General features: G+C 33.8%; 1 protein-coding gene across 4 annotated transcripts in view; it reads left to right on the forward strand.

Annotated features, from left to right (window-relative positions):
* Positions 1-474: 474 nt before the first annotated feature.
* LOC116345966 (acetylcholine receptor subunit alpha-like) overlaps positions 475-27661 on the forward strand; it is an 82189-nt gene continuing 55002 nt past the window's right edge. For 2 of the 4 annotated variants that reach the window (XM_031775805.1, XM_031775801.1), the window contains exons 1-2: positions 475-907; positions 20050-20990. In XM_031775805.1, coding sequence (XP_031631665.1) covers positions 20769-20990 — 222 coding nt within the window. In that variant the 5' untranslated portion in view covers positions 475-907; positions 20050-20768. Of the gene's footprint in view, positions 908-19800; positions 19903-20049; positions 20991-27661 lie in introns of those variants that run through there. The other 2 variants (XM_031775802.1, XM_031775803.1) reach the window with 2 other exon arrangements.

Here is a 27661-nt window from a genome sequence, read left to right on the forward strand (position 1 = left end):
GATGATAATGGTGTGTAAGATTTATGCAATTCACACTATGTGCTCAGTGATGTGCATGGGCCATCCAGTTTCAAGCACAAACACAATTAAATACACACGCACACACACAGAGAGAGAGATACATATGTACACATCAGAGCGCTTTTGACAAAAAAGCTGTTTAAATCGTTCCATATTTGCCTCCCTTTCAATGCAATATACGTGACAAGCTTTTTCGAGAATAGCGTGCACACGGCATCACCCCTCTATCCATCTAATTGGAAGAGTAACAACAGCAACAACAAATGAATAAAAAAGCTTTCAACTATAGCCGCAGTAGCACTGAAAGTAACTGTATAGCTCTATCCACACAAATATTGTACACAGCATGTTATAACTTTTGCACAACGAAACCAAGTGGAACACAGAAAAGTGCAGAACAAAAGTTATATGCTGTGTGCGAACGTGTGGTCTTTTACGATAGATTCATTTAGTTTGAATGTGCATGCCATTGAATTGGCATCGTTTGTATCGGAAGCAGAGCGCGTCACATATATATACATCGTCGAACAAAATACAAAAATTTCTTTCCGTTGATATCATCGGTACGACGCTACGTAACATTGCATCACATCACATCATACAACAATACAAATACCAAAATTATATGGTAACCGTTGATCCTATAGCATTTTTTGTATAAATCCCGACAATTGAAGCTTGCCAAGTGTTTTGGAATTTTTTTTTGACCCAACAGTGATGGATTCTCACACACAATTTCTTCAAATAATGCACGAACCGAATGCAATTCGATAACGGACAGAATAAATTAGTTTAGTGATTTTGCTGATTGAAAGATCTAAGCATCGCAACGGATTGATCGAATTGCTTTGTTCATTTGGTGATGTTTCGTTTGTGGATAATAACAGTGCGTAAATTATATTTACTTTATGTTCTATACTATACATATTTGATGTTTTTTTTTTAAATCGAAATTTAATTGATTTCATTTTTTTTGCATTTGGTTTTTATAAATAAAAACAAAAATTTGTAGTTTTAGATGTCATTAATTCGATGAAATGGAAGTCATGAACGAAAACCGATGGCTTTTCACACATTTCAACGGAAATTAATTAATTTCACTTAGTTCGGCTCATTAAAAAAAAATATTACACAAAGAATTCAATCCATAAGTTCTATTGTAAATATTGAACACCCGAATGCAAACAGAATTGTTTTAGAGATATGTCAAATGTAATGGGTTGTATGTGGCAGTGCAAAAGAAGTAAATTGTGTTATGTAATGATATTATCCCAAGTTTGTTTTTCGGATTTACAGGACTTGTCATTTCTGTATATAATTATACAAACAAAATCTATGCACTTGTATGTATGTATCTGTATATATTTTGGGCGAAACCATGAGCACCGATTAGCAAGTGGTAATAATATTTATTTTAATGGTTCGCGCGTATCGATAAGAAATTGATCAATATGTGCAATAAATATGAGTTCATTCGAATCGCAACCAAAAATGGCCATACCCTTGGCCAAAAAAAAAGATAAGAAAAAAACACTGCATCATAAAAGATAATTGAATGGTGGAAAAAAAATGAACAACAACAAATCACACTGAATACCAACTTTTCATTCGAAATGTTTTTATGTGAATTGTTTAGTGAAAATAATTAAACAGCCGCAAATAAATCACATTTCTTTATCAATGGAAGTGCGTGTTATTTGTATCAAAGTTTATTTTATATTTTTAGAAAGAAAATGTTTAAATTAATTTTTGTATCGTTGTTATTGTGGAATTTCAAGTAGTTTTTTTTTCACCCCGAAAAAAGAGAAAAAAACCATCAAATGTCATCATTTTCAATTATTCTGGTTTGGATGCAATTTTCACTTCCGTCCGCAACATTCCGTTCTCCCATTTACACACCCTCTTTTATATCTCTTTCCTGGTTTGTAATGAGCATTATATTTATATTCCACATACTTGGCCGCAACATTTTCATATGAATTATTCCATTTGAATTTCACATTCAACATTTTTACGTGGCACCGTTTGAACACGTTTTAATTTAGTAATTGTTGTTGTTTTTTATTCGGTTGAGAAAAAGAAAACAAAATAATAAGACGAGAAAAAACCATGGAATATATATAAATAGTGAAACATGATGTTTTACAACTGTGTGTCATCTGTCGTTATTCTTCTGATTGAGCCAAGCTTTCACATGCACATTGCAGCACGTTTCCGTTCTGTTTCATTCAGTTCTGTTCTGTGCCTTTTTGTTCGGTTATATTTTATTCCATGAACTTTTTATACTCAAAATAGTTCCAAAAGCTTGAAATTTCACAAAAGCGCAATTAAAGAGAACATGCCGTATGGAAATCGTGGTTGAAATTAATTTGAGCAAAGAGTTTTAAACGAGCATAGATGCAACCCGAATTATATTCTATGGCCGTTTTTTTTATTCAACTTACAAAAGCGTTCAGTTAACACTTTTTTTAGTGCAGAAGAGGGCGGAAGATGAGAAGGATAATCGTGTGATTTAGTGTTTTTATTATTATGTAAGATGTGTGTCCTGTTTGTGATTATGAATATGATTGTTATTGCGACTGTTATTAATAATCATAGGCAATACAATTCAATGACATATTATATATTTGACTGCATGGCTCAAAGTAAAAAGCACACATTTCTCTGGTTGTATTCGTCTTTTCTTGTTTTCCTATCTGAATTTCCGCATATTGTTCTCTTTGTTCTTTTTGGTACAAATGAACGGCACTTTATTCTCTGATTTGTTGTCAATTAACTGTGTTCGCATTAAGAATGTAAAATTCATTATGCCGATAGCTTTTCTGTTGTGTCGTTATAATATAAATGAAAATATTCGCATCGGTTCGTTTTCTTTATCTCTCGTTCGCAGTAAAATAAATTCTTTCTCAACTTTGACTCGATTCGATGTGTATTAACAATATCAACTTTTTCTCTTAATACATTATACAGAAGAATTGGAAAATAGTTTTAATAATTCATCGCATTAATTATGTGCTAACCTGCTAAATGTTTTTGAGTGTTTCGCACGCATAGCGTGCATCGTACATAAAAGACGATATTTGGATGGATATTCTTATCGTATCGGCATTAGCAAGCTGTAAATCGTACAACAACATACCGCTTCGATAATGGTATTTCAAAATCATCTACATATTATGTAGATCGTTGTTATTGTTATAGCCTTTCGCTCTATCGTTCTCTTGTTCTTGCGTTCACTCCATTCGGTGTTGATTTCTCTTTTCAATCTTTATTCGTTGCCACCCCTTCTCCAATATGCTCATCGCTTTTTGCGACAACATTCACGTCTCTCGATATGTATTCGATCGCTTTTTCAACAATGTTCAACAGTTTATTGTTGACTTTTCACACAAAATGAGGTATACTGATAATTCAGTAGACTTAATCGCATACTAAAATACTACACATACATGCACATTGTATAGGCTCTATTCAATTTTCAGTGATATCAAAAACCTTTTATTATCAAACTCGTCATCAGATTATTCCAACATTTGATAAAATGCAAAAGTTAGTAGATCGACATTTTCAATTGCCTATTGTTTTTGTGGGTTGGAAAATCGAAAATTGACATTCACACAAATTTACATTACAATGATTTGGCAACGAATTTTATACAACATAAGCCGGATAAAATGTAATGATATACACACACACACACACGCAAAATAGAACCGAGCACATTACACTAGATAAATGTGTGGGTGGACAACGTATATTTGTTGCATGGACAACAAATAAGATATCATTTAATCAAATGTAAAATGTGTTTTTTCCGTTTTTCGACGGAGAAAAGGGGAGTCTAGTACTATCAAAGTAAGGCCCGCATGGGCACAGGGGGTGTAAGGGATAATCCCCTCCCTTAAATCGTTAACCTCCCGACGATCTTTCAAATCTTTCGATTTGCTAAGGATTTTTCACACGAAAGTGAAGTCCTTTTCTTTTGCTCTTCAATTTGAAATGAAATCTTTAAATTTGCTAGAGTTTTTCGCTAAAAAAAAGTGATCTCCAAAAAAAAAAACGAAAAAATTCCGTTTTGATACGGTTTTTCGAGAGAAAACTTCTCTAGATTTGCCAGGTTTTTGATTGGCTGATGGACCTCCTCTTAAATTTTTTCCTTGCCCATGTATGGTATAAATGGTCTTACATACGAAAGACTTAGTTTTTCCTACAACTGCTTCCGTCTTCATCGAACCAAACATTTATTTTATCTTAATGAAAGACAAGATGTTGACGATGGGTTATGCTTGTCTAATTTAAATTGATGTTTATAGAGGATAGATGTACAGGTAAACATTTATCACCGGAAATATTCAAACACTGAATTATCTTGTTTATTGAAATCAATGTGATATTGATGAAAATAGATTAAACATTTACCCAACAAAATTCACACACATATTTTTCATTTGTGACCATTAAATGATTGACATTTCATATGATTGATGATCAAATAAACGCACTAATTTGTGTACTTAGTAGATAACATAAAATTGACAATTTGAATTTACATCTCTGGCATTTATCATCATGCATATGAACAACGAACGTTTTCAATAATACACGCGATCCCAGTACTTTTCTCACAATAATTTAAATATACTGTAAAAAGCAGGCTTGAGAAAAAGAAAAAGGGAACAAATCAAAAATAATGATGGCACAGTATCTTGTCAAAGTAAGGTATATCCGCCATCCGGTGGCGTGTTGTGGGTTTCAAGAGATTGACAACAAAGTCTTTATTATTATTCTTTTTCCACTCGGATGAATATCCTTTCTAAACCGAATAAATTTTAATAAATTAACCGTACAAAGTAAGCGTATTGGTATTCACAATTGTCATTCAGTGTCACGTCATGCACGGTTTTCAATACGATATAGTTTATATATAGCAAACTCAATGATTCTTTGTGATCCAATCCATTTGACTTGAGCATCCTGAACTCTTTCATTCGTGCCGCCAATGGATGTTGTAGACAATTCATTTTTTTTTTGCACTTCGTCTCGTTTATGTATACCAGTGTACACACACACACTCGTTCTCTCGAGGGAATTTAAATGAGAAATCTTTTGAACGTAACCGAGAGCAAAGAATGAAAGCGACAGTGAAAACGGAAACGAAGGAATGTTCCGTTCTTTGTATTTGATTTCAACACTTTTATGAATAATAAATTCATCACACTCTTTGTAATCAGATTCCCAATGTACCATGTAACAACAGTGGATTTTCTAATCAAAGTGTATACAAAACTGACTCTGCTACTTAGTTCAAAGCTTGATTGTATCGAAACATGGGTATAATAGTGAATTTAAACAAATCCATATGTTTGGTACCACATTTTCGTTGTGGTTGATGAATGTATGTGGGCGTGGATCTCGATTTTCCCATCATCCCTCTCTTTCTTTCTCTGTGAATAAATTATTTTTTGTTTTTTTTTTGTTACGTACCTTTTTTCCCTATTGTTTTGCTGCATTAGAGATGCACAATAAAAGTTTTTTAACTCCATGAATGGTAGCTGAAATTGAGAGCATGAAAAATATTGCAGAAAATCAAACATAAACTTTAAAATTCATCAACTTTATCGAGTACGAACAAAAAGTCATTCAAACTATATTGAGTGCAGAAATAGCATAGCATTTTGCGTTTGTTCGAAATCGAACAAAATTGTGAAATGTAAAAACAACGAATGTTAATGTTCAAATGATCGACAATGCATAATGTCCTTTTGCACATGCTGCAAATATATAGTATACAAAGCCAGTCAATAGCATTGGCATATAGATTTGCTTTCTATTTGTCTTCTTTCTTGTTTCTTTTTTATTTATTTTTTTCGAAAAGTAAAACAGAGTTTTTCAATAAAAACTAACACAAGTCAAACCATATAACATGAAAACTACAGAAATAGTGACACAAACTTTCGTTTGCCACATTATATTTGAAGTGTTTATATGGCAATTCGGAAGATGACATAAAACATGTTAAAGTGCACCTCAATCAGTAGATATATTGTTGGCCATTCGGTCGTTCATTTTGATCGTGATGTTTAACGCAATTTCCAATCGTTTAAACTGAATCTATTTTGTATAACAAAGGTGTAAGTTCAAAATTGTTAAACAAGTTTTGTGTGTTCTATTTTTCTATGGACAAAAAAGTTTGCAACAACCATTCTCACCAACAGAATGCCCTCCGAAAAAAATTGAACTGTGATGGAAAACTTCGTCTCAACTAATCATTTTGTGAAATTGCATCCAAAGAAGCAGAGCAAAAACTTGGACACTCTCTCACTCTCTCATACACACACGCACACACACGCCGATTATTAGAAAATGCATCAAATGGTATAGACATCAGTACTTGAAACGCCTGCAAATAAATCTTGATGTTTTGTTTTGTGGTGGTTTGGACGGCTTGAGTTATTAGCAAAAGTTTTTGATACGCCGTTGAATGGAGGGAAAAAGTGAACATATAGAAATAATGAAAAATTATCGTCTGCTCTATAGACATGGATACAGATAGAAAAAAAAACAAGAAGAAAATGACCGAAATTGTGTATTTATGGCATTGGAATCATAGGGGAAAGCGCTTAAATTGGAAAGAAAGCAGCAGGGAGAAAGAAGAGAGAGAGAGAGAGAGAAGTGGAGGGATAAAAAGGGAAAACTAAATGAAGACAGAGAAAGAGATGGCAAACGAAAGCATTGAATAAAAATGAACGCAATTATATAGGTCAGTTACCAACTGCTCGCAAAATCAAGTGCATAAATTGTATACGTATGCCGTTTGGTATACATGTGTGCGTGTTGGTGTTGTTCATTCTCACTATTTGAGCTGAGTTTTTGCAACAACTCATGACTACTAAACGCTCTCTATATTTATAACATTTATTGTTGTGACTACACATTAAATAGCACGGGCATAGCATTGCATAAGGCACGCAGACATCGTACACAAAGAGAGACAGAGAACAATATAAAAAAAATAAAAGAAAAGAAAACACATGCAAAGCATAAACTCAACGTTTTCGATTCCACGTCTCTTATACTTTTTTCTCAGTTTTTCTCCGCGCTATTTGGACTGCTATCTCAATTCTTTCTTCTTTTTCTGTAAGCTTCGCGCTATTTTTTCATCTCTCTCTCTCTTCTATACAATGTCTTGAAAGAAAAAAGTCAACGGAAAATTTAACATGCACTACACCATGCAAACAACTACTACTGTCTACTTCTGAATAAAGTATTTTGCCCATTCAAAAAAGCCACATTCACACACACAGAGAGAGAGAGAGTGAGAGAGAGAGAGAGAGAGAGAGAGAGTGAGAGAGAGAGAGAGAAAGAGAAAGAGAAGAAAAGAGCGTAAAACATTACAGCAAGCGTGAAGAATTCAAGAACGCCGCGATTTTATCTTCTTATGAAAACATGAATGCATTTTAAAATAGTCATGATGATCACAGTCGCACACAACAAACATGAACAGAACACGTTCACAATGTATATTACCATTCAAGCATACATAGATTGAGAGCTACGTTGAGCACAAATACATTCCATTTTCACGTGCATCTAAAATGGTTTTTGACGCAGTGTATACTGCGTAGTGAATGTCACCCATATGTGTGTGTAAAAGCGAACGTGAAAGCATTTGCATCCAAAAAAAAAACGTAATAAATACTAACGGATGACAAAAGCATCATGAGCACGACGCTCAATCTAAACTTAAAACACGCATACACGAATGCAACCAAAAGAACGAACGATAAAAAGGGAAGACATAGTCACAGAGCAAAATTCACACCCAAAGCTAAAAACTCAATTTCATTTTCGTTCTCATTCTCTTTAGAGATGAACTCAAAAAGGTCGAATGAAAATTACCAATACAAAAGCTGGCACAAACAGTTTTTGGCAAACGTATCGCACATATATTTATTGAGATCGGCAGCCAAGCGAACTGCAATATAGCGCATAATGTGATCTCTCACACACGAGACACAAAACAAACGGTCATCTCTGATTTCACCTTAAAAACCAGGCCACATTTCGTCCCATCCATATAACCTTATTTCGAACGGAGACAAAAAAGAACGTGCGTGTACACACACAAAGGGACAAAGAAACTTTTCATGAATGGTTCGTATTTTGATTCCCTCGTGACTTTTTTGTAGTTTTGGACAACAAAAAATTTATGTTTTTTTTCTTGGCATCGATTGAAGCCGAGCTGATTTTCGCAGTGCCCTGGAAACATTGAAATTAAAACTTGAATATTCAAAAAAGCACACCGATTCTAGCATCGATTCTGATTATTGTGTTCGTCTACATTCATCAATGCAAAAGTACAAATTTACCAAACAAAAATGTTTACTCCCATCTAATTTACACACAGAATAATTATTAAAAATGGAGAAAAAAGAGATAAATTGAAAAAAGCTCTTGTTATTTGAAGGTTTGTTCGTAGCTGTGGTTTTCAATTATCAACTCCAAAACCACAATAAATATCATCTCTATTTTTAGATAGATTTTTATTTCTTGTCCTATGCTTACACACAATTTGATAACAAAAAAGCACATCGACTCCAACACATTTACGATGAATTAAATATCATTGTGTTTCAATATATGTGTCCATGAGAATAAAAGTGGCAATACAAATCGCTCACCCTTGCATGTAATTTCTCTGCTCTGAAAATCTGACAGTGGTTTTTTGATCACATTTCATCATGATTTGTAGCTGTCACTGAACATAACCACACAAAATATTTCAAAATGCACCACTTTTATCTTTTATGGTCGGTGACAGCTACAATTCCATGGTGAAATTTAGTCAAAAAAATGTTAGGTTTTCCAGATCATGTATGGCACTGTGCTTATAAACCCGTGTGGAAAAAAAGTGAGTGGCTGACTGGTTAGCTGAAATCGACTTTTGTTAACTGAAGTCGTCTACCCAGTCGACTTTAGTCGTCTAACTATGTCATTTTAAGCAGATGACTAATTTTAGACGTTTTGAAGTTGAATTAAGTTGTATTTTTCTCTACTGGGATTGACTGAAAAATCAGCCAAATCAACTTAAAACAGCTTAAATCTCAGTTGACCTTAGTCAAAAACTTCTCAAATTAGTTACCTGACTAGTCAGTCAGTAATTATCCACAAGGGAACATTCTATTGCCAAAGCGATATGATATAATGACGCGTAATAATACGATTGAGATCAAAATTTTAGATAATATTAATTAGGCGGAAAACATCTATGTTGTGTTTTTCAGAATTCAATTTTTCAGCGAACGAGTTTCAAAGTACACAACTGTACTGCCACTTTTATTCTCATCGAATCATATATATCCGGTATGGATTGATTTTGTTATATGCTCTTCTTACTTCTTCTTTTTATCGAATTCTCGACCGTTTTGTTTGAATTTATATATGAGTGAAATGCAACCCGTGCAACAATTTATATAACGGTATGACATTTATGCATTTTTCCACCGAGATGCAGAGCAGCTCATTTCAATTTATATCAACATAAAGAGAGATTTAGAGTTTTCAAAATATGTTTAGTAAAAATTGCTTCGCCAGAGTTTTCTCAGCGCTACTTTTTTGTTTACTCGTACAAAAAGCTCTAAAGAGTCATTTGAATGGTAATTCATGATGGCATCCTTAACATTTTCCCCCGTTTGCACCAATTGAGCGTTATTTCATTTTTAAATATCTTCATAATAAAACGTGTTCAACTTACAATGCTCGATACATATACCTATACAACCATTTCCTGGCATCCAAATCCTGTTTGCTTTGCGGCTGTCTCCGTTTATATATACATAAATGCATTCAAATATTTTTTACACACAAAAAACACACCAAGCGAACTTTGCACAGTCATATTGGCATGTGTGCACTGCACATTGAATTTTATTAACTTAAGCTACATCATAACATGTATACAAACTAACCGTTATTTCGATTCTATTATATTGAAAACTATAGATTCAGCCTACTAATAAAACTATTTGGTGCAATATGCGATAGTTTTTCATTCATGTGCATAAAATCGATGGGAATGGTAAAAAAAGAGCAATGTATACATGTGAGCGGTAAAGAGGAAACGAGAAATATAAAGGGACAAATAAACAAAAAAACGACAAATTATCTAATATATTGTAATATATATAAATTGAATTGTATTTTCCATTTAATAAAATGAACTAAATGTTCAAAATGCTCATTTCGAATGCATTACAATAGCAAAATATTAAAATATGTCGTCGCCAGCATAAAAAAAAAACAATTAAATGAAATTGTGTTCGCCCAAAACTAATTGCGATCCAAATAAGAATGTACCAATGTAATATCTGCCAGGGGAAAATTCCAATTCCGCATTGTGCTTCATTCAAATAACTACAATTCCCCCATTTCGAAACACTAATCACCACAAAAATTAGTTGGAACATAGAGTGAGTAAGTGCGAACCATGGTAGGAATGAGAGAAAAACCGGCAAAGAACATGCCAAAATAAAATTCGGTACACAGACAAATCAATTGAATTCTCTGGAGAAATGTTACAAAATACATTCTGAGCAGCATGGTCTCGTTTATCGATGCAATACTGGACGGCACTCGGTAGTGGCTGTAATGACGAAAAAATTCATTAAACAGTAAATAGTTGAAAATTACCTGTACGCTTAAAATGAAGCGAAAAAAGAAGCACAGTGAAATCGAAGCGAAAATTTCTACATCACGCTAGACTATTAACCGAAACTCATACGAAAACTGTACGAATTATTTCCATGGAAATGTTTATGTGCGAGAATTGTGTGTAAGAATAAAAGCCAAACATCCGTTTTCCCACCAGATAAATTAGAAGCTAAATGAAATTGCCTGTCAAATGTGACAAGGTGAGAAATAAAGCTCTTGAGTACGATTATGACTCATGAATTTCATAAATAAATGCATTCAACTCTGCTCGAACATGTGTACTACGGTGGACCGATCGATGTCGCTTTGAACAAAAAAGAACAATATCTTTCATATTTTTTTTAGACATGTATGTATATAATGAGAAAATGTGGAAATCGACTTCACACGTTTCATACACTCAAACACAATAACGAAAGTAATCGAAAAAAATTAACTTACCTTTTTCCCATTTGACGGCACAAATTAAACTCTTGAATGAATTGCAATGAATTTCCTTTCAAATAGAATAGCAGTCGACATCGTTCACGTGGATATGGGTCTAGGATTGTCGGTTTTTTTTCTTCATAATTATGGTATTGGACAAAAAAAGTCTCAGAGAGGAATAAAATTCGAAAAGCCGATATGAGTGTGTGAGAATAAATCTGGAATTACAAGAAATTGATGCTCAAAAACATTAGGAATTTATACATATGTTTGTGAATATATTTCAAAAATGTATTTCAATTTTGGTCAATTTTCGTAGGTAAATTTTATATTTATTTATGTGGCAAAATTTTAGGATTGTAAAAAAAATGTGGCATTATGTGATTCCACTATTGAAAGGTTTTGTTGTATATCGTGAATATATGTCACATGATATGTCATGTATATATTTTATGTGATGATGTATTAAGTAAATGAATTATGAAAAATAGTAAATAAATCCCAGGAGGTATTAGCCACAAATGACTTATTGGCTAAGCGAATAACCGAATACACATTACACATATACAGAATACGGTAAACAAATAAATGTTCCTCGATTTCATTTGAACAATTTGAGGCCTGAACAGAGGAATATTTTCTTGACACAATGGGTATAAAAGCGTACTGTATATCATTTAATTTTTCTTGTTCTATAATAGATGAATCGCCCATGAAATAATTAAAGCAATTCAATGTTTGTAAACGCCATGCGTCAAAATATAGTCTATATTATAGCTATAAGAATATTGTACTATAATAAGATTATTATATACGAACTATTCCCTGATTTATTTCGATAAATCGAAGAATAGTTCCTCGATAGACGGTTCATTTTATGCATTTCTCTTTATGACAGTTTCTAGTATCAAATTTGTGACATCATCACAATCATGATCGAATTTAGTATAACAAAAACCACGAACAATATTGAAAATTGACGCCAGGCAGACGAAAGTGATGATTGCTATTATTATTATTTCATTTGTCCACCAAATTTGTTTACGGGATTTGAAAGCATGTAATTTTTGTGAGTCGTTTTAATTTGAACGATGACTAACAAAATGCACATTTGTTCATTGTGATTAAATGCTGAAATCGTGTTCGAATAAAAATATTCCAAAGGTCGGAACAAAAATAAAATTTCAAATACTATTTTTCATTCAATTTTCAATCTAAGTTAGATCACATAAAGATGTCATTGAATTCCAAGATCAAAGTGTTCCACTTTCCACCGATTATGAAATCACAGTTCTTTTTAACACAAACAATAGAGTCAATTATGAACCATAATTTAAAATAACATTTGACTTAAATTATTTCAGTGGCCATTTAATTGAATCAACTTCTCTCTCCGGAAGTTTAATGAGCCATAACAACATTCAAGACAAGATTTTATCTAAAGTATTATCAGCTCACTCTTCACAGTGAACACAAATTATGTATTTGCTAAAACGGCTTAAACTGATAACGTGAATGAAATCATGAAATGATAACGTCATTGTAGAGCTGTTACATTTTTTTGACACGAAGATAAAGCATTAAAAAATGGCATTAACGTTCGTTTCAATTCGATACACTTGAAAGCTAAATTTTTGAAAAAAAAAAAAAAAAAAAAAAAAAAAAAATTGAATTGAAATCCAAAGCCAACTAAATGCATTTATTTTCTCTCTTTTATTCTAATTTTAGCTGCGTATGAATATTTTTTGCATTTATCATATTTTTCATACTATAACCATGTGACATTTTGTGCTGAATCAGACTAATACTTGGTTGGATACCGTTTATTCACATTGTCGAGGTGTGCACGTGCACACTTTTTTCCTCTTGTAAAATGAAACTGGCAAAAAAGGGAAATCGGTTGGATTATAAACCGAGTGTAAAATGAGTATGACAAACGTTCGAAATGTAGCGTGCATGTTTTGAATTAAACTATCGACAACGGCGAGACAACTGTGTTTAAATTAAATCATAACATGTGGATGGCGATGCTTTTGTCTTTCGTAGCCAGTCATTGTGTCGAGTATGAATATTTACGATAATGAAATTATGTCATACATCTGAGCATCGTTTGAATAATTTTCATATATTCAGGTATGCATGCGTGTGGCTGCTAATGCAATCGACTGTGCCTATTCACCATCCATGCATTTCATGAATGTGAATTGCTTGGATGTGTTAACGAAAATAAAACGACATTCTAATTGCTTTGATTTAATTATCTCTTGTTTAATAATTAACCAAATTACAGACACCAAACGTATGAAATACTTAGCTGTCTGCAATAGCTGTGCGACGCCTTCAAAAAGCAGATTATGACATTTGATAGCCAATACAATTCACATGCACGCATCCATCCTCTTTTATTTTTATTTTTTGCTCGTTTTTTTTTTCTCATCTGATTTGCATCGGCCACGTTCGAGCACAGAGCGGATCTCAATGAATATATTAGTTTATGCACTAAAAATTATCCGCATATATTATGCATGCATAACGTTTGCCAATTCTATGATATCACTAAGTCACAAAATGCATCTAATACACAAATGCATAAGATGTCGACGAAAAATACATCCAACATCCAATATAATACGACCATTATTCAGGGTGACCGATTTAGATATTCAGTTGTTTGTGGTTATAGCATCTTTCATTGAATGAAACACTTAGTGCATTAATTAGATTGTTTCGAATTTAACTAAAGACACCTGGAGTGATAAAGACTTCTAAACAATTATTTGGCGTTAATTTATGTATTTGTCAAAGTGCAGCATTATTAAAAGTCAGTTGAATTGTTGGATTGTCGTACATTTGAACAGTGTACTGCAGACAAACTAATATAATGGCATTGCACGTACACAGAGGCAAATAGGAGGAGCGCGAAAGAGTGAACATTTCGGATTAGCTAATTATTCACATAACGAGAATCTGAACATGCCGACGAAAATGATGCTGATTTGTTCGGCATTGTGTCAATTAAATATTCACTGGGTTCGATTGATAAATATGACCAAGGATATTGTTGAAATGCGCCTCATAATTTTGCATTCCATTTGATTTTGATTTGGCCATTTATGGGATGTTTTCTCCTCTAATCTTTTAAGGTTTTCAATAATTGTGAACAAAAACCGCAATTTCGAAAATGGATTTTTTGGGGTATTTGAACTTTTCACTGTGCATTAATGCCAACCCACAATAAAGTGCCTTGAAAACCAAAAACAATTCACCGCATTGTGGGGTATATGTATCTAAGAGAGGGTAGGGTGTATGTGTGTGAGTGTGTGTGTACGCAAATGCTGGTCTTCAACTTCAAAGTTATGGTTGAACTATTGCGATATGAATTGCAGAATGCTTTTGTCTAGCAAACACGTTGAATTATTTAGCCGCAAGCGATGGAATTACACTTTGTAATTAAGTGCACACTTATTTTTCATTCATTCAATGATGATGATGGTGTTGACGATGATGAAAAAGAAAATCAAAGAAAGGGAAGGGAAGATGAGGGACATACAGCTAAATAAAAAGTGAAAATAATGAATAAGGCATCTGGAGTCAAGCGCACAATATAATACCCATTGTATGCTTTTCTTACTGCGAATCTTATTGGATTATATGTGTGTTTTCTCCCTCTTTCTCTCTCTCTCTCTCTCTCTCTCTCTCTCTCGCTTTTTTTCTAAATAAAAACTATATGAATACAATGCTATGCAATCAGTACTATAGATGCGGATATATAAATACAATTGGCTGTGAGCACTTGCGCCTACTCAAGCTTTCAAGTGCTTCAAACGCGATTGTATAATTTCAATAAGTTTTTTTTTCGTGTCCGCTTCGTACAGTTTCAGTGTTTGTGTGTGGTGCATTTTAATGTGAGCAGTCGAAAAGCTTTGTTACGGAAAACCGTTCAACTCTATAGCATGGCGTGCATACCCCCTTGAAACAAAACAATATTGTATGTTGTGCATCGAGAATTGTTTGTGTGCGCGGAACGGGCGCGACTGTGGACGAGTGAGTACTCACTTTATTTAATGCACACATTCGCACTTTCTCTTTCTCTCTCTCTTGCTCGTTCGTTTTCTATCTTCCGTTTCGATGTTGTTGTACAACTGCTTCCAGTTCAGTGATATAGTTATTATCATAACTACAATTATGCGTAGCACAAATACAAATCTGAGAGCATGTACTAAAGCAACAAACGGCGAGCGCATAGCGTGCTAGATACATTTGTAAGTGCCTTCAAGCAATCCGTAGCATAATTCGGTGTAATTCATTTGGCTTGTTCAAAAGCATGGGGAAATTATTTATGTTGTGAATTCGATAAGAGATTAAATATTTGCTTAAAGCCAGTCGTCGTATAGCTGCTATAGTTTCTGTTCCAGCGAACAGGGACCAAATTCAAAAGCAAACAGCATTTTTGGACTTTAGAGATTATTCGTTTGTGCTTTTTATCTCTCTCTTTCTCTCTCTCTCTCTCTCACACACACACACACACACACACATATACACACTGGATGTGTATGTTTTTGGGATTTATATAGATTGATTGGCATGAGTGCATATTCGAATTTGTCATTCCGTGAATTTTATTCAGCCGAACAATGTTTGCTGAATCGAAATGAACACAAAAAATGAAATAAAACGAATAATACAAGAACTGAAATGAAGAGCGAGAAATAAAAAACCGTTTTGTAAATTGCACGTACATAAAAATGCTGGTGTCAATGCAAAAAGCCTTCAATATTTCCATTGAAAATGGAACGAAATTGTATTAATATTCCGTCGGTCCCATTTGATGCTGAAGAAATGGAATCAAACTTACAGAGAGACACAAAGCACCAGGAAGGCATAATGAAGGCATCTTCATTCTAAAAGTATTCGATGACGAATTTCTTGTGTATATGCTAAGCCCCAGCTTGCCTTTCATTAACCTATCTCGTTGGCATCACACAAATGATATCCAATACCAATGAATGTTCTCACTGAATTGAATGCCCCTTTTTTCACAACGGCACATCCTTAACGATTGCCAATATTCTTCGATATTTTTCTACCTCTTCGTTATTTTTTTTCTTCTTTTTTGCTTCACTTTATTTGTTCGTTCATTTTCCATGAGCGCCAGATTGTACCAAGTGGAATATTTTATATCCACATGCTATAAATTACATCATCAACGGGGCCAGCGAATTTCGATTTGTTTATATGTCATAATCCGGAGCCATGAATCGCCAGTTGAAACGGTAGAAAAATTATCAACGCGAATGCGAACCAACATATCTAGAAGATATGATCATTAAACGAAAATTACCAGCTGCCGAAAATGTTCAATTCGTTGCTACTTCATCGTCGCCGTTGCCGTTGCAGTCGTAGTCTTCATCATCAACATCGTGCGAAAAATAAATAATCACATCCAAGATGTTGGAACAGCATGTATCGTCATAAACGAATTTGGTCATATTTTGTGTATCTATAAAAAGCATTTTATGTGAATTTTCGTGTTTCCGTTATTTCGTTCGTTTTTTTATTATTATTATTATTATTCTCACGAAGACCTTATAAGAAATGATAAAATGCCTTATGATTGTAAAGCAAGTGATAAACGAGTTAGAGTAAAGACATATGAGAGAAATGATAGAGTCAGGTGAACGATCTTCAAAATAAAATGCTTATAAAACGCAAACTTGTGAATAATGTATCAATCAATAATCGAAAACGAAATATACATAAAGATCGGCGAAATATTCTATTGATTAGGTGAACGTATGAGTGTGTCTCTCTGTGTGTGTTTCTTTGCAATGAATGGTACTATTGTACGACGGTGAATATAAAAATGAAAATACGAATAGCGGTAAAAGAAGTACTTTCACTGCCAACGGCACCAGCTTCCAATTATGTGATTCATCTAATATCTAAAGTAAAATGTGAACGACGTAAAAAAAAAGAAAAAACCAAAAAAAAAAAAACTATTGAAAAGAATGTACACTCAGAGTCACACATGCCTCCTATGAATATGCCTTCTTGAACATGAATGTATTATAAATTCGATGAATTGCATTGAACATCACCTGTAAAATGGAGTTCTTTCTTTAGTTTGGTATTGTCGTTTCTGCATCACATCACATTTAATCGCTATGTAACGCCAAAATTATGTTGAGCATTTGAAGCGTTTGACACACGTCAAATTGTGAACAGCTGGTCGTTTCTTCTCTCGTTTGTAATATAATAATGTTTCGACAAATTTTACTGAAGCCATGAAGACATTGAGTAATAGCAAAATATTGACGGCTGCAATATTGTCGATCGATATGAATCGACAAAAATAGATGGCAATTGAGCAAGAAAAAGAGAAATAAAGGCAAAAAAAAAAATAAACGAATTGTGGCAACAAAACGAAGCGGGATAAGATGAAACGAATTGATGCTCTTATTCAATCAAAGGCATATATACATACTACACTTTGGGACAACAAGTTCTCAAATCATTTCGAAATCGGGTTTTTATGCATATGTTTTCTATTGCTTGGGTATATAGTCCTTTGTACTGACGGACGGTACTCAGCACCGAGCATGAGGATGTATTTCTATTTGAATTGCAGAGAATTCCCATTTTGCCAACACTCGGCAACCTTCATATCATGATAGAATCAATATTATGCCAGTTATTTATATATTCAACGGATTGTTTTCTTGCTCCCTTTTCTTCGATTTGCTTGCAAAATATGTGGCTTAAGTGTGGTTAATACTGGCTTCTATTATATGGATTAAGCTTCGATTTCGAATAAATTTCAAGCAGCACCAGTTGTAATGGTTGTATCAATCCCATTCGAATAAAAAAAAGTGTACATTCATAATATTGGATGAAGTTGATATTATTACATTTTGATACAGTAAGGAAAAGCCAACGAGGGAGCAATATGAAAATTGTAGAAATTATAAATACAGTCGATATCCATATTTTGATTGCGTCAACATTCAGTAATTCTTATTCAAATCACAATTTCAAGCAGTTTGATTTAATTGATGAAATTAAAGCGTTTCGTACCACAAAATGTTTTTTTAATTTTTTTAAATTCCAACCACTGCTATGGTTTGCTTACGATGCACACTTGTTTCATTGCTGGAATGATTTGATTTATGCGACAGTTTTCAAATGTCATATCGAATACGAGTTGTAATTGTAGCCGAACTGGATTTAAAGTCGTATCCGTGTGTATGTAACGCGACTTACATACAGCCAGTCAGTATGACAGAGAGATATTTTATGATCATTTTTATCGTCATTGAAGATGCAATGAAAAACAAAACCATTCGCTTCTCACGCAGACGAACGAAATGGATGAATGTCGATAAAAAAGAATAGAATTTCAAAAAAGCTTAAATAAAATAAAACAACACACAGTAGAAATGGCACCAAAAAATACTGAGCAATATAATACTGAGTGAGTGACCGAGTCAAGAAGAATAATTCTACACACAAACCAAGATCAATCGGTTTATGTGCATGGTGCACATGAAATAGATTTCCCTATTTGCGTTTGGCCAATCATAGCATGCGTTCACACCGCATCTTTTAATATATAGCGTTTTGCCATTATACTATTATTCACTTAGCATTTTAAATTGAAAATTATCGATTCGTGTTCGATGCGCGATCGATTCGCTGATATATTTACTGTGCTGTTGTGCATTGGCAGTTTGTACTTGTTGTTGTTTATTGTCGTTGCCATCGAACTTGCGATATATGTAACGCATATCTTTGAAGAAAATGCACTCACCAACAAAATTCGTTCAATATTTAAATGAAATAGCGCATCGCAAATTGAACAAACACCAACCAATGAATTTTTCATCCATGAAAAATGATTGAATTGATGTTGTAAAAAGTTGCGAGAATTTATGTAAAACCATTTTAATCAGACGAAGTGCGTGGCGACGTTCGGTTAAACCAACATCACAACAATATACCAATTTTCCATCCATTCGGGTTTTTTCTTCCTTTATTTGAATTCATAATGCAACAAAACACACAAACGACGTAGTTAAACTGAAGATTATTGATATCCCCTTGTTTATCCCCCGACGAATTAACATACATCGAAACCCATTTCCATATTTCGTTGTTGACCGATGTTCAAATAATTGCTTCCAATTACATTTTTATGTAGTGAAGTAAATATACTCGGTTTTTTTCATCAAATATATATATATATTTTACAAGCATTTAAAATGGCATACACTTATGCGAGGCATTAAATGATGCATCGTTGTGCGTTTGGATCTGGCAGTGCACGACGTGCTTGCTTCACACGAATTAATGGGAATGATCAAGGAAGCAAGCAATTCTAGCATAAAATGATGCATAAATGTATGCTATTCCAAATACTTGATATTTTATTGTATCGTTGGTGTTGAATTTAATACACAATGGCAGAGTTTAATTGGTTCTTAATTTGTTGAACGAAAAAAAAGTGATATGAGAAAGAAAATGGTTGGCTTTTCACATAACATAAACACCTTACTTAAGATGATTTTGTATCCGGGCCATTTAAAAAATTTCAATTGCTCTCATTGAAGCATCATTAAAATCGAAATCGGTCTTCGAATGAAATGCCATCATTTTGCAGTGCACAACGGGTTCATATGAATTTTGCAAATGGATGAAAATGATACGTGAGCAATTTTCGCAAAAAATGTCGTTCGCGAATCTCAATTGGTACGAATTTAAGTTTCTCGTTATGACTTTCTATCCGAATTTTATAACAAAATAACTCCATCTACTTCAATTTTCACGAAAATGGTATAATATCTAACATGTTTTTTCTTCACTTTTTCTTTCTTCTTTGTTTCTCTTTTTAATTAGCTGAAACGAACTTCATGGATTGGCAAAAGGAATTAGCGCTGAGCATAAATGAAGACAAAAAGATCGAAAAATTTAATGTCAAATAAATAACGCCCATAAAAACAGTTTTTCGTAAGAGAGCGGCAGCAGCAAAGTACAGATTACAAAAAAAAAAAACACGAGAATTGAGAAATAAAAGGAATTCGGTGCAATGATACAATACATATTCGCACGCAAACACAGGAAGACAGCAGTGAAAATGAAAACTATTTGCTCAAATTAAATTGTTGCAGCGACGAAGTGAAACAAAATATCAAAAGTGTCTGTTGTCGCCGTAAGAATTTGTTTGTTTGTTTGTTTTTTTCTCTGTCCCTTGTACAAAGCAAAAAAGAAAACAGAAAAAAACGTGAACAAAAAGTGCATAAAAGGAGTCGATTCACGGCTCCGTTCTTCGTTCATCTCGCACTAAATGTGCTGATGTGCAATTTGGCTCCGATAGCAAAACAGCGAATAGAGAAGTAGAACGTGTGGACAGGCTAGAGGAAGAGCGCCTAAAATAGGAGAAAGAAAGACGAAAAAAAGTTATCGCCAAAAATAACGTCACATCCACCAGCAACATCAACGTCATCGTTCAACGAAATATACAAACAAGACGAACGTTATTAAATTCCATCGCAAATTAGTTCGAAAATAAAAAGGGCAAAAATTCAACAGAAGTACGTCAAACGTGTACAATCACCATGAGAATGCCACTGACTACAGCCGAAACACTACGAGCATGTATTTTATCATGGATTTTATCAGCTCTTGTTGTTCATGGCGTGGTCGGCGGAAATCCAGATGCAAAACGCCTGTATGACGATTTATTAAGTAATTATAACAAATTAGTGAGGCCCGTGGTGAATACTTCGGATGTGCTTAAAGTCAGCATTAAGCTTAAATTATCGCAACTGATTGACGTGGTAAGTTTTAAATACTAACATTTATAAAAATGTAGAAAGAAAAAAAGCACTGAATAATAAGCCAAACACGAAAAACAAACCAAAAATAAAAGAGAAAAAAAAAACACGCGCCAAAGATGATTTTCCTGTTTCAATCAATGATAACGAACTTCGTTGATATCCTTATTGTTGTAATGTTCACTATTTCTATCTTTGTTATGTCATTAAATCATGGCAAATTACATTCATCTCTCACATCATTTGAAGGTAATTTTATAATTGAAAATGTATATACGAAAAAAAAGATGTTACATCTCAATTATTGATTATGGTGGCCACTTAATTTAGTTCTTGACTTGAAATGAATGTTATTAAAATCATAACTGTTTTTTTTTTCCTTCCACATAATATTGTTCGTTGAATACCACAAAAGCGACACAATATGGACGAAATGAAATCGTCGTAAAAGGACATTGAGTTGATTGTGCGCCATTAGGATTATCCTAGTTTACGAAATTATGTGTAGCATGAAAATCGGCGGTTGTTTCATTAAAAACCATAATGGAATAGAGAAATGTTCCATTGAGCGTTGGTTTCATCGTCCACCTTGTTGTTGCTGTTGCTGTTATTCTTGTCGTTGTCATTATTTTTATTGTTGGCTGCTGTGATGTGGCCGGAAAGAGTAATAGCAACAATAACACTGCTTTTATTATATTTGATTTCTCTTCGTTTTTTCTTCTCGTCTCTCTTCATGGTTGTCGTTATCTTTTTGTGGTACGATTTTCTTTTGCGGATTGTCAACAGCTGGATTAGGGACGATTTGGCAAATCGCATGTAAATTAAAACACTGAGAAATACACAGTATTGTCAGATGAAATCCTCTTTCTCACTCTCTTTATCTCTATCTCTGTCTATATATCTCTCGACTGTGGAGCCGAGATGATGAAACATTGAAATGGAAATTAAGTTTACGAGTAATCGAAACAAATTTACATAACACATCCCAGCGATAATTTTTCTATGTGCTTTTCATTCGCATCGCGTTTCCTTCAACATCATAATATCATTTAAATCTACACATTTGCGTACATTATGCGCGCATACGAAATTTTCGATTTTTTTTTATATATAACAATACTTCTTCTATCATCTGAATGATGGGTGTTTCAATGAGTAGAACGCCTTTTTTCCAGAATCCGTCCAAATAAAAAAAAAATATTCAAACAAAAAAAACGACGAATATTCCATATTCTTTGAGTCACACGGCTGAAGCACACAAAAATGCGTTTACAAATGGAGCGCACATACAAAATAGAAGAAGACGTGAAACAGTATCATCGCCATCAATGATAAAAATGAATAAAAAGACATTTTATTATAAATTGAATGTGCATCCAAGATGAGTGTTCATATCAAGCAGATTAGGTTTTATGTGTTGATGCGTTTTCCTACACATCATTTCATTAACATTTGTGCTATACGTTCAAATTATACGTGAAAACGTGTACCATTTCAAATACAAACAATGTACAGTGTACACCAGCAGCATGAATATCGACACGATAACTTATTGGTTGTGTGTATGCGTGTTGGCGAAACGTTCATCATGGGTCTTCATCTAAATGTCAATCAACCGCGATGAATTTGGATCGATGCTCAATTATGGTATGTTACGTATAAAACCAACGTCAATTTAGTGTTTATATGCATTACGTTTGCCCGAGGTAGTCAGCTCATCTATATTGAACTGATGACATTCAGTTTTTTTTTTTGCACCTTTCATTCACTTATTATTTACCATTTACCTAAAACGCAATGAACATCGAATGCCAGCAAGTAGACCAAGTATTTAGATATATATATGTATATATTTTTCTCTCGATGTGAATATATGGATCGGTTGGTTGAATTTTTTCTCGTCACCTCACAATTCATTTTCGTTGCTCTGGATTGCGCTAATGCTTGCTCGCAACTTTGAAGAGCGAATAAACCGCTAGCAATGGAAAGAATATTTTCTGGGATATTGACCGTGAGCACCAGTGACAGAATGTAACATTAAAAATTCGATGTGTCAGCTTAGTGGTTGCCACAGAATTGCTGACATGACATATATGAAACTGAAGTATCGTGATAACGAATGGGAGTAAGAGGGAAAGAAAGTACAGGAATGTGAAAATTTCACCAAAACAAGGACGAAAAATGAAGAAGAAAAAAAAACACCGTAAACGAAAAGAAAGACGCCGCGCACACGTAATAATAATTGGCATTTCGACTGCTGACAGAAGTGGCAACAATACGCTCCAATCTATTTTAATATGAAGCTTTTCACAAACTTTTACTACAAATGACAATTTAATGAAATATGCATAAGCTATGATGTTGCCGTTGTCACATCATATCGGTTGCCGCTGTTGCCCAGTTGCCATTGTCATTCATTTTGTTGCCGTAACGTCCGTCTGTTATTTCTTATGTCAAACTTTTCTAATTACGTACTATATTTCATTCGATTATTAATCGCTCGATGAAGCCAATATTTGTGCGTGACTTTCGAACCTTCGGCAATCTATTTTTATTGACAAACATTATATTGTTGCTGTCGTTCGTAATCTTTTCATCGCAACATTTCCATCGATAAGCACATTTTCAACGCATCGTTTGTTTAAAAACTAAGTCCAAACTCTCGAATAACAAAAGAGTTCGTAGCTTCAATTGATTTGAGCTGTGCGCAGATGGTCGATTTACATTAAAAACAAAACTTTCTTCCATTTCAATTTCACAATTACCGCCTGAATTTTCAATGAATCCAATGATATTTATCGAAGCAATCAAGTGAAAGCGCACAACAGTTAATATTGAATATGTACAAAACTCATGAGTCTCATATATATATCAAAAGATGCACATACATCCTATATCGATGGATTACTACGTATAAATTTTCACCATGATATTCACTGTGATTTTCACCACTTTGGATTTATTGATTATTAACTAGATTCAATCATTGACTGAATATTTTATTTCTATTGGTTTTTTGTTCACCCAAACCGATGGCAAACGATCCAAATTTGGGACACATTCAACCAGACAATATATTTGGATTTTGTCATCTGGTTATTTCAGCTCTTCTGGATAACGTTCATAGCTTCTGAGCAGGGGTCCGAGGGGTTGGATTACCCCCCCCCCCTGGAGAACAGATTTGAGAATTACCCTCTTAGAAATTTCATTTTTTTGAGAAAAATATTCTTTCGATTTGCTAAGGATTTTCGCGAAAAATGTGAAGACCTTTTTTTTGCTCTTCACTTTCTAAAACGGGAGAAAATATTCAATTGTGCTAGGGTTATTTGGAGAAGAATATCTTTAAATTTGCTAGGGTTTTTGACCGAAGAGAAAAATCTTTCAATTTGCTAGTGTTTTTTGAGGCAAATGCTTTGAGACAACTCCCCCCAGGAATGAACTATTCAAATGCATTTTTGAATTCGTGCGAGACCAAATCGAAAAAGTTACCCCTTTACATTTTTGGAAAATTTTGAAATCGCCAACTCCAGAAGCTATGATAACGTTAAGCGATGATATGAAGTGAAAATAATAGAAGTGATTGTTGTATTGTATAGGTATAAAAATACTATCATAACCATAGCAATCACTTGTATTGTTTTCATTTCATATCATCACTTAACGTTATCCAGATGAGCTGAAATATCCAGATGACAAAATCCAAATATATTGTCTGCATTTAACAATCGAAATGAAATTGAATATGTAACTATGTCGCAGCACATAAACCCATGAAGTTAAATTCATAGCCACAGCTTCTGAAATTTGCACTTCAGGGGGGTGGTTACTGTGTAGCAAGCCGCTTGCTTTGTACGTATGTTTCACAATGCCTTCTTTAAGGAATCCACACATGACTGTCCGTATGAATGACTCAAAGTCCACTGCCTTTCATGCATTGTCCGTCCGACCATCCATAATGTACGTCTGTTTTATATCCATCATGTACGTCTCATTTATATCCATATCCATGAATTGTCCGGACATGTCCGTCCGTCCAACATATCAGTCCGTTTAATGTTCGTTTAAATTCTTAGGGTGTCCGTCTGTCCGCAAAAATGGACCGTGTCCGTCCGAAATGAATTGTCCGTCCATCAAAAAAGTGTGTACGGACCAAAAATGTTGGACGGACGGACGGACATTTCGTCCCTTCGGGAACATTTGACCGCTAGCCACAATATGTTACTTCGTTCACAACAATAATCACTTTTCAATCGTAATACTTTACGATTTTCCAATGCTATTGCTTAAAATATTCGATTATTCATTGTACGTATCAAGCGTCAATTCAAAAAATTAATGTGCATCTGATGTCTAATATGCATGTGATTTGTGTTGTTTCGTGTTTGAAGTGTTGATTCTGATTTTCAAGCGTAATGTTAAAATCACTTGTTCTTTAATGGAACGAAATGCATGCATACATGCATTTTCTCAATAAGTGGTCAAAACGTTTCAATGAAAAACCGAAGAGAATTGTTACTTCAATTGATTTGAACATTTAGGCAATGATTCATTATTCCAATAGACATTTTACCACAATATTTTGCATTGAATGAGTTTGATCCATACATACACTCATATACATAGGCAAATGGCATTGGTTGTTGCTTGGCTAAAGCTCTTTGTTTAACTTTATGTCTTTTTATACAAACTGCATACGCTTTGTATGGCATTCGAAATTACAATTCCAATGCAGGCAATTGTTGCAGGTACGAACATTCAAACAAATCGAGTTGAAATGCAAATGTTACAGTATATGGACATAGTTTGAATTGAATCATTGTGAAATGTTCATTTGCAGAGTGTTTGTATGTTGACTGCAGCAACATTTTGTAAGCATTTTATTTTTATTCTCAGCAAATTTTCAAAATCCAATATCAAAACTATTATGGTGCTATCCTTGGCATTCGAATCTGTGAGAAGAAAAGATAAAATATATAAACTTATCCATTGTCATATTTATGATTATTTTTGTATTTCATCTTCCGCAATTATTACTATTGTATGATATTCACTTTTGAACGTTATAAAATCAACAAATACCAAGTAAACAGAATGAATTAGTAAAATTAAAATGAAGGAATATCCAGTGGTATAAGATGTAAGCACCCGACCGAACCATTTACCACATTCCATTTAATGTATATACACTTTGCAATTTATTTTACATGAATTGTTAACTGTGTTTATTTTAAAAGAATTATTTGTTTGTTCGTTGGGGCTCAGTGCGCATAAATGGCAAATTATGCTATTATAATAATGAAAATGATTGTAAAAAGCGCGAGCGATATGCAAATGAACGGCTTTTTATTAAAATGATTATTTTAGAACTTTGCATTATTCATTATCGAAAAACATAAAAGCCCGATTACTCAATTTCACTGATTGTGTTACGCCCAGCAAGGGCCTATTGTGTTGTTACGCGTTTGATTTATGAAAATCATACACAAACATTTCATAAAGTATAGCTGTCAATTCAAAAAACATAGTTGTAAGTGCGCTCAGATTTGAATAATATCAACAATTTGCTTCAGTATTGAACGCCTAGTGCCTAATCTATCATCTAATGTTCAGATCCCAGAAAAAAATAGACAAATTCATGTATGAATGTGAAATTAGAGAGAATTATTCTTATTTCTACTCCTCTATTCCCCTTTTTCTTCTTCATCTTTCTCTCTTATTTTCAATTCTTTTCGCCTTCGCTCTTAATCTTTCGATGTTCAATAACCTTTTAGACAGGCTTTACATAGTTTGCACCAATATAATAGCAATAAATGTTTTTCACCCCATAATTCATTCGCGTCCACAAATAACCTCAAATAAAATCGTGATATTATAAAATCAATTCCACAAATTAAAATGCAATGAGTCATCATCAATATACGGTAAACATATTCGCTTGAAGAAAGAAACATGAACAAAATGCGAGATATCAGCATTTAGCGGAATGCACACAGCTGTATAAATAATGGCCAATGTATTCGATGCTTTTGCGACACAAGGTAATACGCATTAACCATTAATCATTCAATCAGCGATTATCAATAAGCATTTTGTATTTGGTCTTGTTTGCATTGTGTGTTCCCATACCGTTCACATTGTCGCGGTCATTCCAAAAATGGAATCAATGTGTTTGCTCTGACATTATATTTCCTCTTTTGGTTCGATTGGACAGCTGATATGAGTTGGTATATGTGTGTGTGTGTGTGTGTGTGTGTGAATGTGTCTTTGTGTATGCGTACGTTGGTCAGTTCAAAAAACAATCTCCGCACAAACTCATTTAACACAGAGTTGAAAATATTATGAACAATGCTAAACAATACCAAATCAACAACGAAAAACACATCGAACATTTCAATCGCAATCCAAAAATGTAGTGATTTTGTGATGCACAAAAATGGAAATCGTTTTAATTTAAATCCTCATGAAGTGAATTCGTAAAGAGAAAGAGTGAGATTGGCCGATATTTGTATTCATGACATAGTCTGGGTAAGTAAACAGCATCGGCTCTGTCGGAAAATTAATGAGACTGATTGTCGAATGCATTGATTCAAACGAATTTTCCTGTTTGTCGATTTGTGTAAAATACAATGCAAATATGTATTGGATGTACCGGAATGGTTTAGCATTACAATTTC

Source organism: Contarinia nasturtii, unplaced genomic scaffold (genome assembly GCF_009176525.2).
Source record: "Contarinia nasturtii isolate CC-2019 unplaced genomic scaffold, AAFC_CNas_1.1 Cnas_scaffold_1371, whole genome shotgun sequence".
Taxonomy (NCBI): domain Eukaryota; kingdom Metazoa; phylum Arthropoda; class Insecta; order Diptera; family Cecidomyiidae; genus Contarinia; species Contarinia nasturtii.